This window comes from Poecilia mexicana, unplaced genomic scaffold (assembly GCF_051168715.1).
Source record: "Poecilia mexicana isolate PSO_F unplaced genomic scaffold, ASM5116871v1 scaffold_12, whole genome shotgun sequence".
Classification (NCBI taxonomy): domain Eukaryota; kingdom Metazoa; phylum Chordata; class Actinopteri; order Cyprinodontiformes; family Poeciliidae; genus Poecilia; species Poecilia mexicana.
Window position 1 is genome coordinate 10,791,760 of NW_028263381.1, and position 13,683 is coordinate 10,805,442.

The 13,683-nt window shown below is 38.5% G+C and overlaps 1 protein-coding gene across 3 annotated transcripts in view; it reads right to left on the bottom strand.

Moving 5' to 3' along the window:
* The window catches only part of znf462 (zinc finger protein 462), a 53,509-nt gene that overhangs the window by 23,689 nt on the left and 16,137 nt on the right, over positions 1-13,683 (bottom strand). For all 3 annotated transcript variants that reach the window (XM_088010910.1, XM_088010911.1, XM_088010909.1), the window contains exon 2: positions 166-420. In XM_088010910.1, coding sequence (XP_087867036.1) covers positions 166-379 — 214 coding nt within the window. In that variant the 5' untranslated portion in view covers positions 380-420. The remainder of the gene's footprint in view (positions 1-165; positions 421-13,683) is intronic.

Sequence of the window (13,683 nt, forward strand, 5' to 3'; positions counted from 1 at the left end):
ATCAGAGTTTTTATTCATATAATTATTTTTTTTCTGCAAGAGAAACACATTTCTTTGTGTACTCATTAAAATGCATCAGCACTTACAAGGCCTCTAAAACAGAGAAAAGAAATGCTTCTTAATCCTAAACAAAATAACGACAGCATCCGATTGTGGTGGGCATACTTATTCCAGCTTTAGGAGGCGTGTAATCTTTGTCATCCTTGTCTTCCTTATCCTCATTTTCCTCCTCTTCCTCTTCATCCTCTCCTCTCAGGGAGTCCGACTCATCTGCATCTGATGGCTGCAGGAAAACAGTGTGCACTTCCTGAATGTGTGTCTTCAAGTCCTCGTATGACTCGGCACGGAAGTCACAGCCATCACACTGCAACCCCTCCATCACTGAAAAGGGGGAGAACTCCCTGGAAAAATCAGGGAAACCTGCAAGACAAAGAGGGAAAATCATTAGTGTATGCTGCTTTGCTACATACATTTAACTAATTTCACTTAATAATTGAAGACAACGGCAAGTTCAACAAGAATTAAATCTACATCACATGGTTTTTCATAAGTAAGGGCTAAGTCTTGATGCTGGATGGCTATAATTAATGCTTCCTGGTTTGAACAATGAATAATCAGGTGCTAGACGCTGACCTGCTTTTGCACAGAATAAATGAGATAATTCTAAATGTTCTTAAATATATATATATATATATATATATATATATATATATATATATATATATATATATATATTTTTTTTTTTTTAGATGTGAAATTTTTTTTAAAAGCAGCTTAAGAACGGTTTTCTTGCTAAAACGTTATATTTGACTTTTCACAACATAAGCCAATAGAAGCAAGTATCAAAAAATAATGAAGCATCTTTAAATCTCTGAAATGTTTAGATGCATCAGTAAACTCTAGTAGTCTAACAGGAGTTGGTAGAGGGGACGATTCAGCAGATGCTGCAGGTTAAATTTTTTTTCAGCGTAGCATTATTCCAAGAACAATGCAGGGACTGAGGAGGGATTATGGGTTGATTTGTCCCATTTTTTTTTTTTTTTTTTTTACCTTGGGATAAGCAACAGCTGGAGAGCAGCTCCAGAGCTCAGTATTTAGAGCAGAATATTCCATCTGATTGCATTAACTGCTCTGAAGATTGAATGAATCAACTAAGAAATGAAGTCTTTACATTTTTGGGGTTAAGGGGATCTGTTATTCCGACGTGTATTGGAAAAATGGAAGCTAGCGGTTTTACGTTCTTGCGACATTTTATGGGTTGATAGACAATCTGGCAAAGAAGAGAGCCAGACTGTAATCCAGGTGAAAAATATTTCCTTTGGTTGCATTTTAGCCAGGGCATCACATCGTAGAGAGGCAGAATGTGACCAGACACCTCTGGGTTGGGTTGTTTAAAATCCACATGCTTGGTGATGAGCTGTACAGTATGTGTTGGAGAGGTTTCCCTGTTAGCAGTGGCTTAAGAGGCAAATGTTGAACCTTGCAGTACAGTCGCGATTTAACGCTAAAAAAAGAAATATGTCTAAGGGTAGATCCCTGACAATTCTGCAAGATAACCTCTTCTGGAGAGAAAAGGGGGTTAGTTAAGCATCATTTTGTGGATTGTCTTAATTTTTGCTAAAATCTAATAATTTTTTTATTCAATAAACTTAAATAAAATGTATTATTAAATTGGTCTGCATTGACCGACAAAAATAAAGAGTGACTGACTGTTTCAACACATTAATCAACTTAAACTGCAAATTTTGAAACTGATCAAGAGACACTAGCCAAGGGCAAAATGTTCTCACACGAAACTATCACAAAATTACAAAACTTGACAGCTCTGCCACTTCCTTTAGAACATACGAAGATGGCAGTGAACCTGCATAGATCTATAACAGACACATCATGCCACTTTTAGACCTAAAACTCTCACAGGATACAAACAACCACCACTTATGCCATTTCTATAGGTCAGGATGTAGCGTTTATAGCCTCGGCCAACAGTGTCTACCTTCTGATGTTCTAAAAGCGCAGGATGCCCTACTTTGACTCAAGAAACCCAAACCTAGAAGAAACTTTAAAAGAAGCACAAAAAGTAGCACAACAGAGTGAACACATGAAACGCTGTATACAAACACACTGAACACAGTGTGAGACAGATTCTTGAAACCACTTTCCGTCTCTCTGTTTATACTAAAAATGGGGATGGCAAGTGTATGTTTATTATGGGAAGACATTTTAATTTAGCATATTTTGCTATTCTTCAAAGTTTTAAAAAAAAAGCATATGCATGCTTCAAACTAAAACATTTTCAAAGATTTAAAAAGCCATGTTTCTAAGAACTGACTCCATGCAGCAAGAGCACATTTGATCATTCCATTAGTCAAAGACCAAACTCTTTGCATGCATTCAAAGAAGATTAAGTGCTCAAAATGTGAATGTCACTCTTTGGTAATTTATTGCTGTCAATGACAAGAGTCAACATGGTGATTCATGTACAGAACATGAATTCAGGACTAATTTAAGCCCGGCTGTTTTCTTTGGTCATCACTCCAACACATAGAGCAAACTTTAGATGACCTTTGTGTTGTAATAACTACTTTTTTTTTTAAGTACAACTTTAAATTACGGAGCAGGTAATTTTTTCCAAAAAGGGAAGAGTCCTTTAAGAGTGCAGACAATTTTTACACATTTTGTTGACAGTTTCTTAAGGATTACTTGGATCTACTGAGATTGCCGAGCATGAAGATTAGCATGTATAAGCACAAAGCTCCTTAAGAAAATCCAACACTTTTCTTCCTCTGATTATTATTTTTGTTTATTTTTAAACAAGTTACATTAGTTAAAAACTCCTTCACCACAAAAATGTACGACATTGAGTAGTGTCTGTGAAACTGAGTAAATTGTATTGTTTGATGGCGAGTTTAAGGCTTTCGTACCTGGCAATTTGTTGAGATAAAATAAAATATCTGAAGAGGTGGGTGTGTGAAAAAGTCTATCTCTGCAATATGTGATCTAATTTTAAAAAAACAACAACTCTGCAGTGGAGAACAAAGTCTGCCTAATTGCATCAAGCTGCCAAAAATACTTTTATGAAAAAGAATCTTCAAGAGGAACGAGTTTGTGGTTCTTGCTGAGAGATTGACAGGATCACAAAAATGCTAACCTCTAGTCACCTCCACTGGAATTGGCAACACTGTTAAAGATAATGCAAAAACCCATAAAAAATTCCCTATTCCTTTGAGTATGAATGTGACCCGACTTGAAGGCTCATGGCTCAGTTGCTCTTCAAAATGGGAAAGACAATAGAACTGGCAATTAAAGTAAGGTGAACGGTCACTGTTCAAGAACTTCGGTAAATAGTGGCAACAATTTATTTAAATCTTTTGTACAGATCCTAAACAGAGGTGTAACTATTAGTGAATGGCGCTATAACTGAGACAGTAAAAAAACGGGGGTGAGTAATTATAAGAAGGGTTCAGCTGCCAATATAGGGATTTTATTGTTTCTGGAGAAGACTATAAACAACTCTTGACGTACCAATACTGTTAAAATTTAAATAGAGGATTTCTCTTAAAAAAAAAAATATATATATATATATATATATATATATATATATATATATATATATATATATATATATATATATATATACGTTTACCAGCTACATTGTCTTATTATTTGGAAGACGTCTGGAATTTCCTCTCAAAAACAAAGTTGTTGGTTGAAAAGCAAGTCTCAATCTGCCCTGAGCTACTTTGGGCTTCGTTGTACAATGATCTAGAGCGTAACATTATTATTTGTAGTTAATTTGCAAAAGTGAAGTGTTTAATCTGATCTAACCAGAGAAACTAATCCTCCCATTCTACCTCCCAAACCCTAAAGACCGGCCAGTGGAGAACTGCAAGTGAACCAGCCCAACTGCCTGCATGTCCCTGAGCAACCAGTGGATCCATTGTTGTCCAGGGGTCAGGTTACAGCCTCATCACATGTCCACACCCCACTCCTGGCAGTTTGCTCCTGTTCTGAACAAAGTTGGCTCCCAACACAAGGTTCCTTGACATGGATATCAAGAGAAGCCTTTCAGGAAGGAGGAGAGAAGAATACAGCCATGAAGTGGGGAAGAAAGCCCTCCTTCTCAACCCACCATCTGCCTTACAGTTGGCTGTGTCTTTTCAGCCAGTAAGTCTCTGCGCCACACCGAGCTAATGGGAGATTGCGCAACTCCTTTCATCTAGTCAGCTGGGGCCCCAGCAGACTGCGCCTGAGCTGCTCAGATCCTCCTCTGAGCTGAGCTTCAAGGGCAGCCATTTTAGGAGCAGGCTATGTGTGCTTAGGTGTTCACAACATGGACCCGCAGATCTGATCCTCTTCCTGAAAGGCAGGCAGCCTGTCACTGGAGAGCTGCTGACAGAAATCTATCTGCCAGATGTACGGCGGTGTACCCGAGCCGTCTGCCCACACAGCTCAGCAGAAAACATCTCCCACTCTCGCCAGGCTTGCTCTGCTTTAGTCCTTTCATTTCTTGGGAACATTATCTCACACATCAGGAGATTTTCGAAGAAATGCTTGATTTCCCTTCTCCGAGGGAAGGGAAGAATAGGTCAGAGCAGGCGGCATGCACCAAGAAAAGGAGAAAAAGAACATAAATGGAGAGAGCTGCTGCTTTTTGTAGAAGCTGCCAACTAGCCTCCACGAGGGGGTCTAGAAATGTGAGGCATGTCTGAACTTTTTTATCCCGGAGCTCTGCAAACCCGAGGAGAAGTAGGAGCAAAAAAAAAAAAAGGGGGAGAAGATATGGAGGAAAAGCAGGGAGGAAGCATGACGGAGCCACCTGGTAGACCTTCACAAGACAAAGCCAGTGGACTGGGCTCCCCAGATTCCAAAGTCTACTGACGTTTGTTAATCACCAACCGGTCTCTCTGCATCAGCAAGCTCTGCCAGCAGTCACACCCTCTACTCAAACTGGCTGACAGCAGCTGCTCGGTCTGAAAGAGGGCCTTTGAATAAGCCAGCATTAAGCTGATTAGTAGTACAGAGGTTTTGTCCTTAACTGTGGGTTAGAGCTACCACCTCATACCCTCCTGGGAGAGAGGAGCCCACAGACACGTTACATTATTATACGTCGGGGCATTCTGGCTGCAGATGAATCATCTGGCAAACAAGACAGGATGTGTGTCTTGTCAACCTGTGCTGCCTCAATAATTAATGACCAGCTGATTGAAAATGACAGCCTGGGTTTTAAAAGAGAAAAAAAAAAAAAACACCAGCTAAAGCAGCAGATAGCAAGAATCGATTTCTGCAGAGATGAGATGACAACATCAGTGAGGAATCAATACTTTTTTTAGTTCAAAGGAAGTTATTAAAGAAACTAAGCGAAAGAAGAAGATGGCCACACGACACTTCAAATTCAGATGGCGTTAGTTTATTCCGCGTTCAGATTTACCCAGAAGACCTCGGAGAAAGCTCCCATTGTGTCTGTAGAGGAGCAAGTTGGCTTTGTGCACAAAGAGGAGAAACTGGAGAGCAAACCTGCTGCACTGATCACGATGGCTAAAAGGAGGGCTCACCGAAGCAGATCTGATGCAGTGCTTATTCTGCACACACCACGAGCAGGTAGGATAATGACTTAAAGGACTAAAGCATAAAATTACCAAAGCTTTGAAACATGACCTCCATACTTTCAACGAAAAGCAGCCTCAAGCAGAAAAACCTGGGAGATCATCGTCCAGCGTTTCTGAACAGATACATATGAGCTTCCTGAAACAAAGACGACAGAGTCGTGTCAAATCGTCTACTTCAAATTGATGTTTTAAAACTTAGGAAATTTGGGCTTTAACTGACCAAGTATCAGTGAAACATTGTCAAACTTCTGTTTACAATGCATTCCTACTCCTTGGCCCTTATCATTCAACAACACAACCACAAACTTAAATATAACTTAATGAGATTTTATTTGACAGACAAACACAAGGTCAAAAAGTCTTTGGGGGCATGTCTCGACCAGCTTTGCCAAACTAGAGACTGACATTTTGTTCGTTTGTCCCAGAATATCTAAGAGCTATTCTTTCTACAAACTCTCAGTTGGATTTAGGTGCACTTTGACTGGGCACTTCTAGCACATAAACATGGTGAATCTCAACCACCCACACTCTTAAATCTTTTGCAGGCCAACATGTTTTCCTCCAGGACTGCCTTGTATTTAAATCCATTCATTTTCTTAACAGCTTAGCCTTGTTTCTGCTAAAGAAAACGATCCCCACAACATGATGCTTCCATCACCAAGCTTCACTGCGTGGATGATGCGTTCAGACTGAAATGAAGTGTTAACTTGTAAACCTTCCACTCCTCGTCTCATACTGGAATTAAACAAAAAAATAAAATTAGTCTGATGTGAACAAAGCATCTTTTTTCCACTAAACAGCTAGCGGCAAACTACAAACATAACTCCTTGTTGCTTTCTAACCGTTAATGACACTCACACCAGAGCGTTGGATTTCTCTTCCAGAGTCACACGGTTCTCTTGATGGACTCTTTGATCCTAATGCGATCTCTAACACACTCCTTGTCAGTTTGGGTTGTTGGCTAATTATTTTTAGGTTAGCACAGCACAATGTACTCTACTTTTTTTTTTTTCCAGAGAGGAGTGTTCCTCCTACTAATGTGTCAACAACTTTATTCCTTGGCCTTCTCGATGCTGTTTGTTCACCGTTGTTCACTAACAAACCTCTGAAGCCTTCAGAGAACAGCTGGATGCATGCGGATTAAACTACACATCGATGGAGTCATTTCTAATTAGGATATTCTGAAGGAAGCTATATTTCATTAGAGGGGTTCAGAGCAAGAGGGGAGGCTAAAAATGTTGAAGGTGTATGAATAGAATTTTGATCATTATTTAAAATTTACTGGCCAATAATCAAGCAAAGCTAATACCCACCAGTAATATATGCTGAACATCACACAGACTATCAGTCTAATAGCACATCCTGGCATCAGCTTCTGACAAAGGTGCACCTCAAAAAAAAAGAAAAAAATCAAACAACAGACCGCATGATCCGACTCTGATGAAAAGTGTGAGATTTTGCGGGTGGGGGTTTGAAGCTCTCCGCTGTGATTATTTTATCATAAATGCATCGCAGCCACCAGAGACGAGGAGTCTGGCGTACAGCCCTACAAGACAAACAGGTTCACGACCGTCAGCTCCTGCGTGTTGGCACACCGACTCTCTGTGTAAATAACAACTATTCAGCTCCTGAGATAGGGAGGTTTGCACAGCCGTGCCAAAGACGATGGTCCTATGTTTTCACAGTAACCCCTGCCACAGCATTCCCGCCAGCCCCTCAAAGTAATCACCTTACTCGTAGATAAACTATCACATTTTGTTCCAAAACATGTCAGGTTATGGTACTCGGAGCATATGATATGTAGAGCAAGGTTCACAGTGATCTTAGAAATGTCTATGCATGAATGAAATTTAAAAAGATGGCAGAAGTTGGAATATCATGGCATAATATTAGCGTATGAATGCAAATTTGGTAGAGAACAAAAGTCCAGGCGGGTGTGAACACACCTTTAAGAGAAGGTGCCTTACATCTAAGGGGACTCTTACCTGCTGAGAGGTGACAAAGAACTACTGCAGATCAAAATTACTAGAGATTATTCCGTGCTGCTCATGAAAATGTAAAACTACGCTGTAGGGAAATGCCATGTCTTTTCAAGATATGTCAAGATGAACACTAACAGAGCAAACACGTTTGATTTTCACAAAATTAAACCTGTTAATTGAGAGCACACCTCAACTCCTAATTTGCACCTATTGTTTCAACAACATCACTTCCAGGTACAAGATGATATCGGGCCGATCTTCACATAGTCGCCGACTTTAAATGTCAGAAAATCAGGAGGGGTTCTTCAGAAGCTTGTGTTTTTTTTTTTAGAAGTAATTCATGATGGATTTGGAGGCATTTCTGATCCTTCTGTCTTGACTCTTTAAAGTTTTACTGTCTTGACTAACAGTGTCCAGGTCGCACAGATATTTATCAGACTCTACCCTATGACTTATGTTTGTTGCACCTGAACAATGAATACTTTTGAAGACTTTTTAAATTGCATCTCTTTTTGAGAAGCACATTCGAAACTTTGTCAACCTAAGTTAAAAATTTATAGATTATCAAACGCTGAGTTGCACAGAAGAAGCTGCTGTTTTGATGAGCTTGTCTGCAAGACTTTTTTTCTTCTGACTCATCCGTGAAAACCACGCGTCTGCTAGAGGTTGAACACAGTGAAAAAATTAAGAACATAGCAAGAATCGGCTAACGCCACCGGCAAGCTTCTCATGCCTTGATTTTTAAAGTCACATTTGACCTCCTTGATATAGTGATGCTTCAAAACCGCTAAAATTTTCCACAATACAATTCTTGAACTAGAAACACTTCAGTGAGATGCCAGGCACCTGCTGTGTGCCATCAAGCAGCTGTATGTAGTGACAAAAGGAGGTCAAACTCACGTACAACTTTTCGCATAAAAAAATAAACAGGATCATGTAAGGTAGTTATGAGTATCTTTTGGGGGGAATGGAAAAAAAAACTATGGTTTGGATACTAAAAGAAAGGCATAACTGATTTAAAATTAAAGTTTTGAAAGATATTTGTAAAAACCTTCAAGAGTTACCATGTCTGTCAATAAAATAAAACTACCAACACATCTTACCAAGCCAAGCATAAAATTAGCTAATATTGCCTTGTTAGCCTTCTGTAACTTTACAAAACGCAGAAGGGCTACTATTAATTTCATATTTACAGATCTTAGAGAATGACGTTAAACTAGAGTATTTTTCTTTAAAAAGGCTGTGTGTTCTTTGCTGGTTTTAGCTCAAATCACATCTTAAAATTGTGATATTACTTAAAGTTTTCCACTTTATTCTTTAAGTCATCAATGGTTCGCAAGGATTTCAAAATCAATCAGTATTGCACAGATATGGATTTATTTAAAACACAGTTGCTAGCAACACTGACAAGCCCTGCTTTAAAACTACTATAAATAAATATTATGAATAGTATGTCATTGATCTTGCATTTTATGTGGCTACTTCCTCCACTCCACCTGAAAAGATTCCCGTTTCAATTTTAGTAATCTTTTAATTCCCCAATCTGTCATTTTAACTCAAATCTGTTCCTTTTTACTTGGAACATACTTCAAATGTATTTACAGAAAATACGATCCTGCCATTTCTAAAAAATAAATAAATAAATAAAGAAATAATATAAATTTTGTTTAGTTCTGAATTTCTGACTTTTCGCCTTGTTAAATGTAGAAAGACATCAAGTTGTAGTTTAATTGACAGTCTTGTATAATGATCCTAATAAAACCTGTCACTTGCACAGTATGAAGAACCTTTGCACACTTATTGTATGTGAAGGATCAATTCTTGGTGGTGAAATCAAGCATCTGCTGATGCAAGTGAGGGCCAAGTCAAGCCACAGCAAGAGGTATCTGTTTTGGCACCTTGGCTTTAATCATTCTCTTTCCCAGATACAACTGAGAGACTTTGAAAACAGCATTAAACTGACGTAAGGCCTCAATTTCAAAGTCAAAGTTTGTTTTCAAAGTTTGATTTTCTTCTGTAGGTCATTCTGAACCCGATCATTAGAGGATTTATAGAAATGGAGAATTCTGATCCTGTCTACATGTTAACCTTCTGTATAAAAATATGCTCACTGAATCACACAACCAGTGCTTAATAATGAAGTCTGACAGCTTGAAGTGGATGAGAAACATCATGGTGGATTTGGCGCTTCACTCTGTGAAATATTGTAATTTTGAAACAGTTAAACAAATTAACTTTGCTAAATATACGACATTCTTTAACATTTGGATGTTACATGTTATATAACATTTATTGTATAATATATATGTACATATATACATATGTTATACATAAAACATATGGATGTTATTGCATCAAAAGAGTTCATGATCAGAAGAAGAGCCCAGAACAACACAACATGTTGTTGTGTTGGGACCATAGTCTTAAAGGTTACCATGAGTAACACCCTACATACACCGTCAAGGATTAAGTGAGAGCAAGGTCCCCCTGCTCAAGCCAGCACATGTCCAGGCCAGTCTGAAGTTTTCAAATGACCATCTGGATGATCCAGAGGAAGCATGGGAGAAGGTCATGAGGACAGATGAGACAAAAATATCTGGCCTCTGGTCATTGTAAACAGAGGTTTCTGAACCAAACACTGCACATTCAAATCTGTTGCAAAACTGTATCTAAATTCTATGCGTCAGCAGATCAAAAGTTTCAGAGAGCAGACTGAAAAAAAAAAAGATTTTGAAATGTCAAAAAGGGACTTAAGAGGGAGTAGCCACACTTGTCTTCTTGATTACTTAAAAAAAAATCATTTAAAAATGATTGATGTGATTATTTCCAGCAAAGCTGGTGGAAATATTGTTCTGTGTAATAAAGATGGCTTATGAAAGGCACCCACAGTCTGGAACTTAAATACATTTTTGCAAACCTCAGTTGCCATCCATCACACAATTTAGAGAAACATGAATATGCAGGATGGTCCAAATGAGGTAACCTATTCTGCTGGTTAAGGTCATTTGTTAGACAGGTATTGAATCTGTAGCTCTGTCACAGTCATCTCTCCATAATGAGTCGTGGTTTGATCCCACTGCACAACATGAAGCTCAATAGTTCCAAGGAAAAGGCTCCCCGATCATGATGTTGCTTCTCCAAAAGAATATGCCTCTCATGCCAGTAAGTTTAGAAACCATCATGAATGACCACATTACTTTTTTTTCATCTGATAATAAAATGTTTTTCCACCTTTCCAGTTCCCTGATTTGTGGTCACTTGCAAAGTCCAAACAGGCCAATTTGGAACATAGGAAGAAATGTGGCCTTTGAAGATACATTTTTTTGTCATTTAAGTTTTTCTCTTGCAGATGCTGGCTTATGGTTACTGGCCTGAAGTGAAAGTCACCAAGAGCCTCAATAAGCTCTAGCATCTGCCTGTATCCGCTTAGCTAGAGTAACGTTGCTCAATAAAAGAGCAGACTGGAAAAAAAAAATCATAACAAATGTTACAAAGAGGATTATTATAATAATTAATATACAATATTACTTTTGCTTTTCTGCTTTACACAAAAGTAATTAGACAACATTGTTATAGTGAGTTCTTATAAATGCTGTGTTATTTGCACTCATGTTTATCATACCATGAGAATCATGGTCAGTCCAAGCCTGGTCAGAACAAATTCTTCTAGTCAGGAACCAGTAAGTGGAAGGATCCATGAACCAAGGTATGACTGGAAACTTAGAGCCAGCAACGACACATTTTGAATTCAAATTAGAACTTACAATCTCGTATTCATCGGTACAAACCCGGCCTACAGCACCGTAGCAAAACCTGCTGCCGACATACTGGTGCCAGATACCACAGGGCACCTTCAGGTCTTGTGGACTTCGCGCCTTGGTGGATCGAAGCTGTTTTGGCAACAACCAAAGGACAGACAGTGTTGTTTGTGTGTGTATATGCGTGTGTTTGTGTGTGTGTGTGTGTGTGTGCGCGTGTGTGTGTGTTTTGGGGGAGATCAGACCCGTGTCTTCAAAGTATGTTATGGAGATTGTTTTCTCTCAAACAATCAGGCTGCGCCTGGCCGCTCCGACACCACCCCCACAAACCATTTCTCAGAAGACCCAAACAGCAAGTTATCTTTGTTCATCAACTCGGTTCAATACTTGAAACCACATAGGATTCAGCCGACAAACATCCACTGGCTGAAAACAGACTTGGTCTGATGAAAACCCAAAACAAGCCAGACAAGGTGACTTCCACAGACGCGGCTTCCTTGAGTTACAGAGTCACCACCGACGTGACCAGAGGGTCAGGACAACTGAGTCACTCCTTCCACATGTGTGGGAAATATCAACACGCTCCTCCTATCGGAGCTCTGGCAAGTTTAATAAACATTATGCACTCATAAAAGAATAAGTATTTTCTGTGATTAACATTTAATTACCATCCACAAATAAGTATAATGTGCATACAATATCAAAAAGAGGTGATTGTTTGGCTGACAATACAAACTATTTATTGATTCTTTTTGGGATATGTGTGGATGTGACTGCGTGTCACAGCAGTTACAGCAAACATGCTGCTTTTGGAAATTATTCCCAGTTGTAACACACTTCTTTAGGATACCAGCCACACAAAGATGTGCAAGTTGCATCATTAAATAATTGCAGTAATAATATTTTCAAATGTATTGATTCTTATTGCTGTTTTCGTTGAACAAACAGTGTAGAGCATAGTAAAGCAAACAATTCCAACAATACGGACATTTTTGGGACATTTTAGCCATTAATTGGAATTTATCACATCGACAATAAATGTTATTCTTATCATGACAGGAAGTTTATCACGATAAATGATCAGCAATAAACGGCACGATAAATACATGACACATTTAGCTTGACCACAAAAACAAATTATTGTTGGGCTGTTTTTAAAATATTTCTTCATCAGACAGTCACTCAAAACTCCTATGAAGTATAAATAACTGCAATTAGATCTTTTAGACACATTTTTGTGTAAAATTCTTGAGAAAAAGGAAATTGTTTGATAGTTGTTTTTCTCACGTTTTTTTTTTTTTTTTGAGAGATGGAGTAACAGTTACTAGGTGACCAGAAATATGACCGCTGCTGGTCTGCAACAGTCAGCTGTGTAAATAAACAACACTTTGCTGACAGCTCGTCACGTTTACTTTAAAGGTGGCGATGCATCAGCGCTGTGGTCAAAGCAGGTAGCTGCTTGAAGACCCAAAACAACAAAATAAAGTTAAATAATTCAACATTGTTAACACTTTACTTGTTTCCACACATTTACAACATAATTAATTTTTTTATGGTGAGCAAACACAGGGAGCTGCAGGCCCTGAGACCACAGCAAAAGGGTAGCCAGGAAGTGTAATTAACATTTGGACTGTCAGCTAACATGCGCCCGTCTGCGCCTAAATTAACTGCTCTGCACACAACAATCAGTCAGCAGAGATTGTAGGCACAGACACACTCATACACACACACACACACACACACATTCGCCCTCACAGACTGAGGTTACAGTTAAATTGCACAACTGGGTTTTTGGTGGATTATCTTTACCTGAAGATTTAAAAACAAAAGAAGTGATATTACAGAGCATCAGTCCTGGATGGGGTCTCCAATCTATTAGTAAATAAATACAACAAAAGAGTGTCTGTATAGCAAAAAGACCAGAGAGATACATATCCTTGCATAAATACGATTTGGCGATTAAAGTACTTAGTAGCTACATCAACATTTCTCCTATGATCGAAAGTAGGATTCATGTTTTGAAGTGGTCCAGCCTGAGTCATAACTTGAATGTTAAGAGAATAGGAGATTAGGGTGATGAATAGCATGGCGATAAGAAGGTCTTCTAACTTCAAAAAACTTGGAACTCACCACCCAAAATAAATCCTGAAAATAGTCCTTGAAAATATGCAATAAGCAGTTTACCTGTCATAAGAAAAGTTGTATTACTGAAAAAAGTCCATTACTGAGAAGGATGTAGATAAAATGAAATGTCCTTTCATTTTATTAAAAATGAAAGGACATTTTTAATAAATTGTAAAAAAAAAAAAAAAAAAAAAAATTCTCCAAAAAATT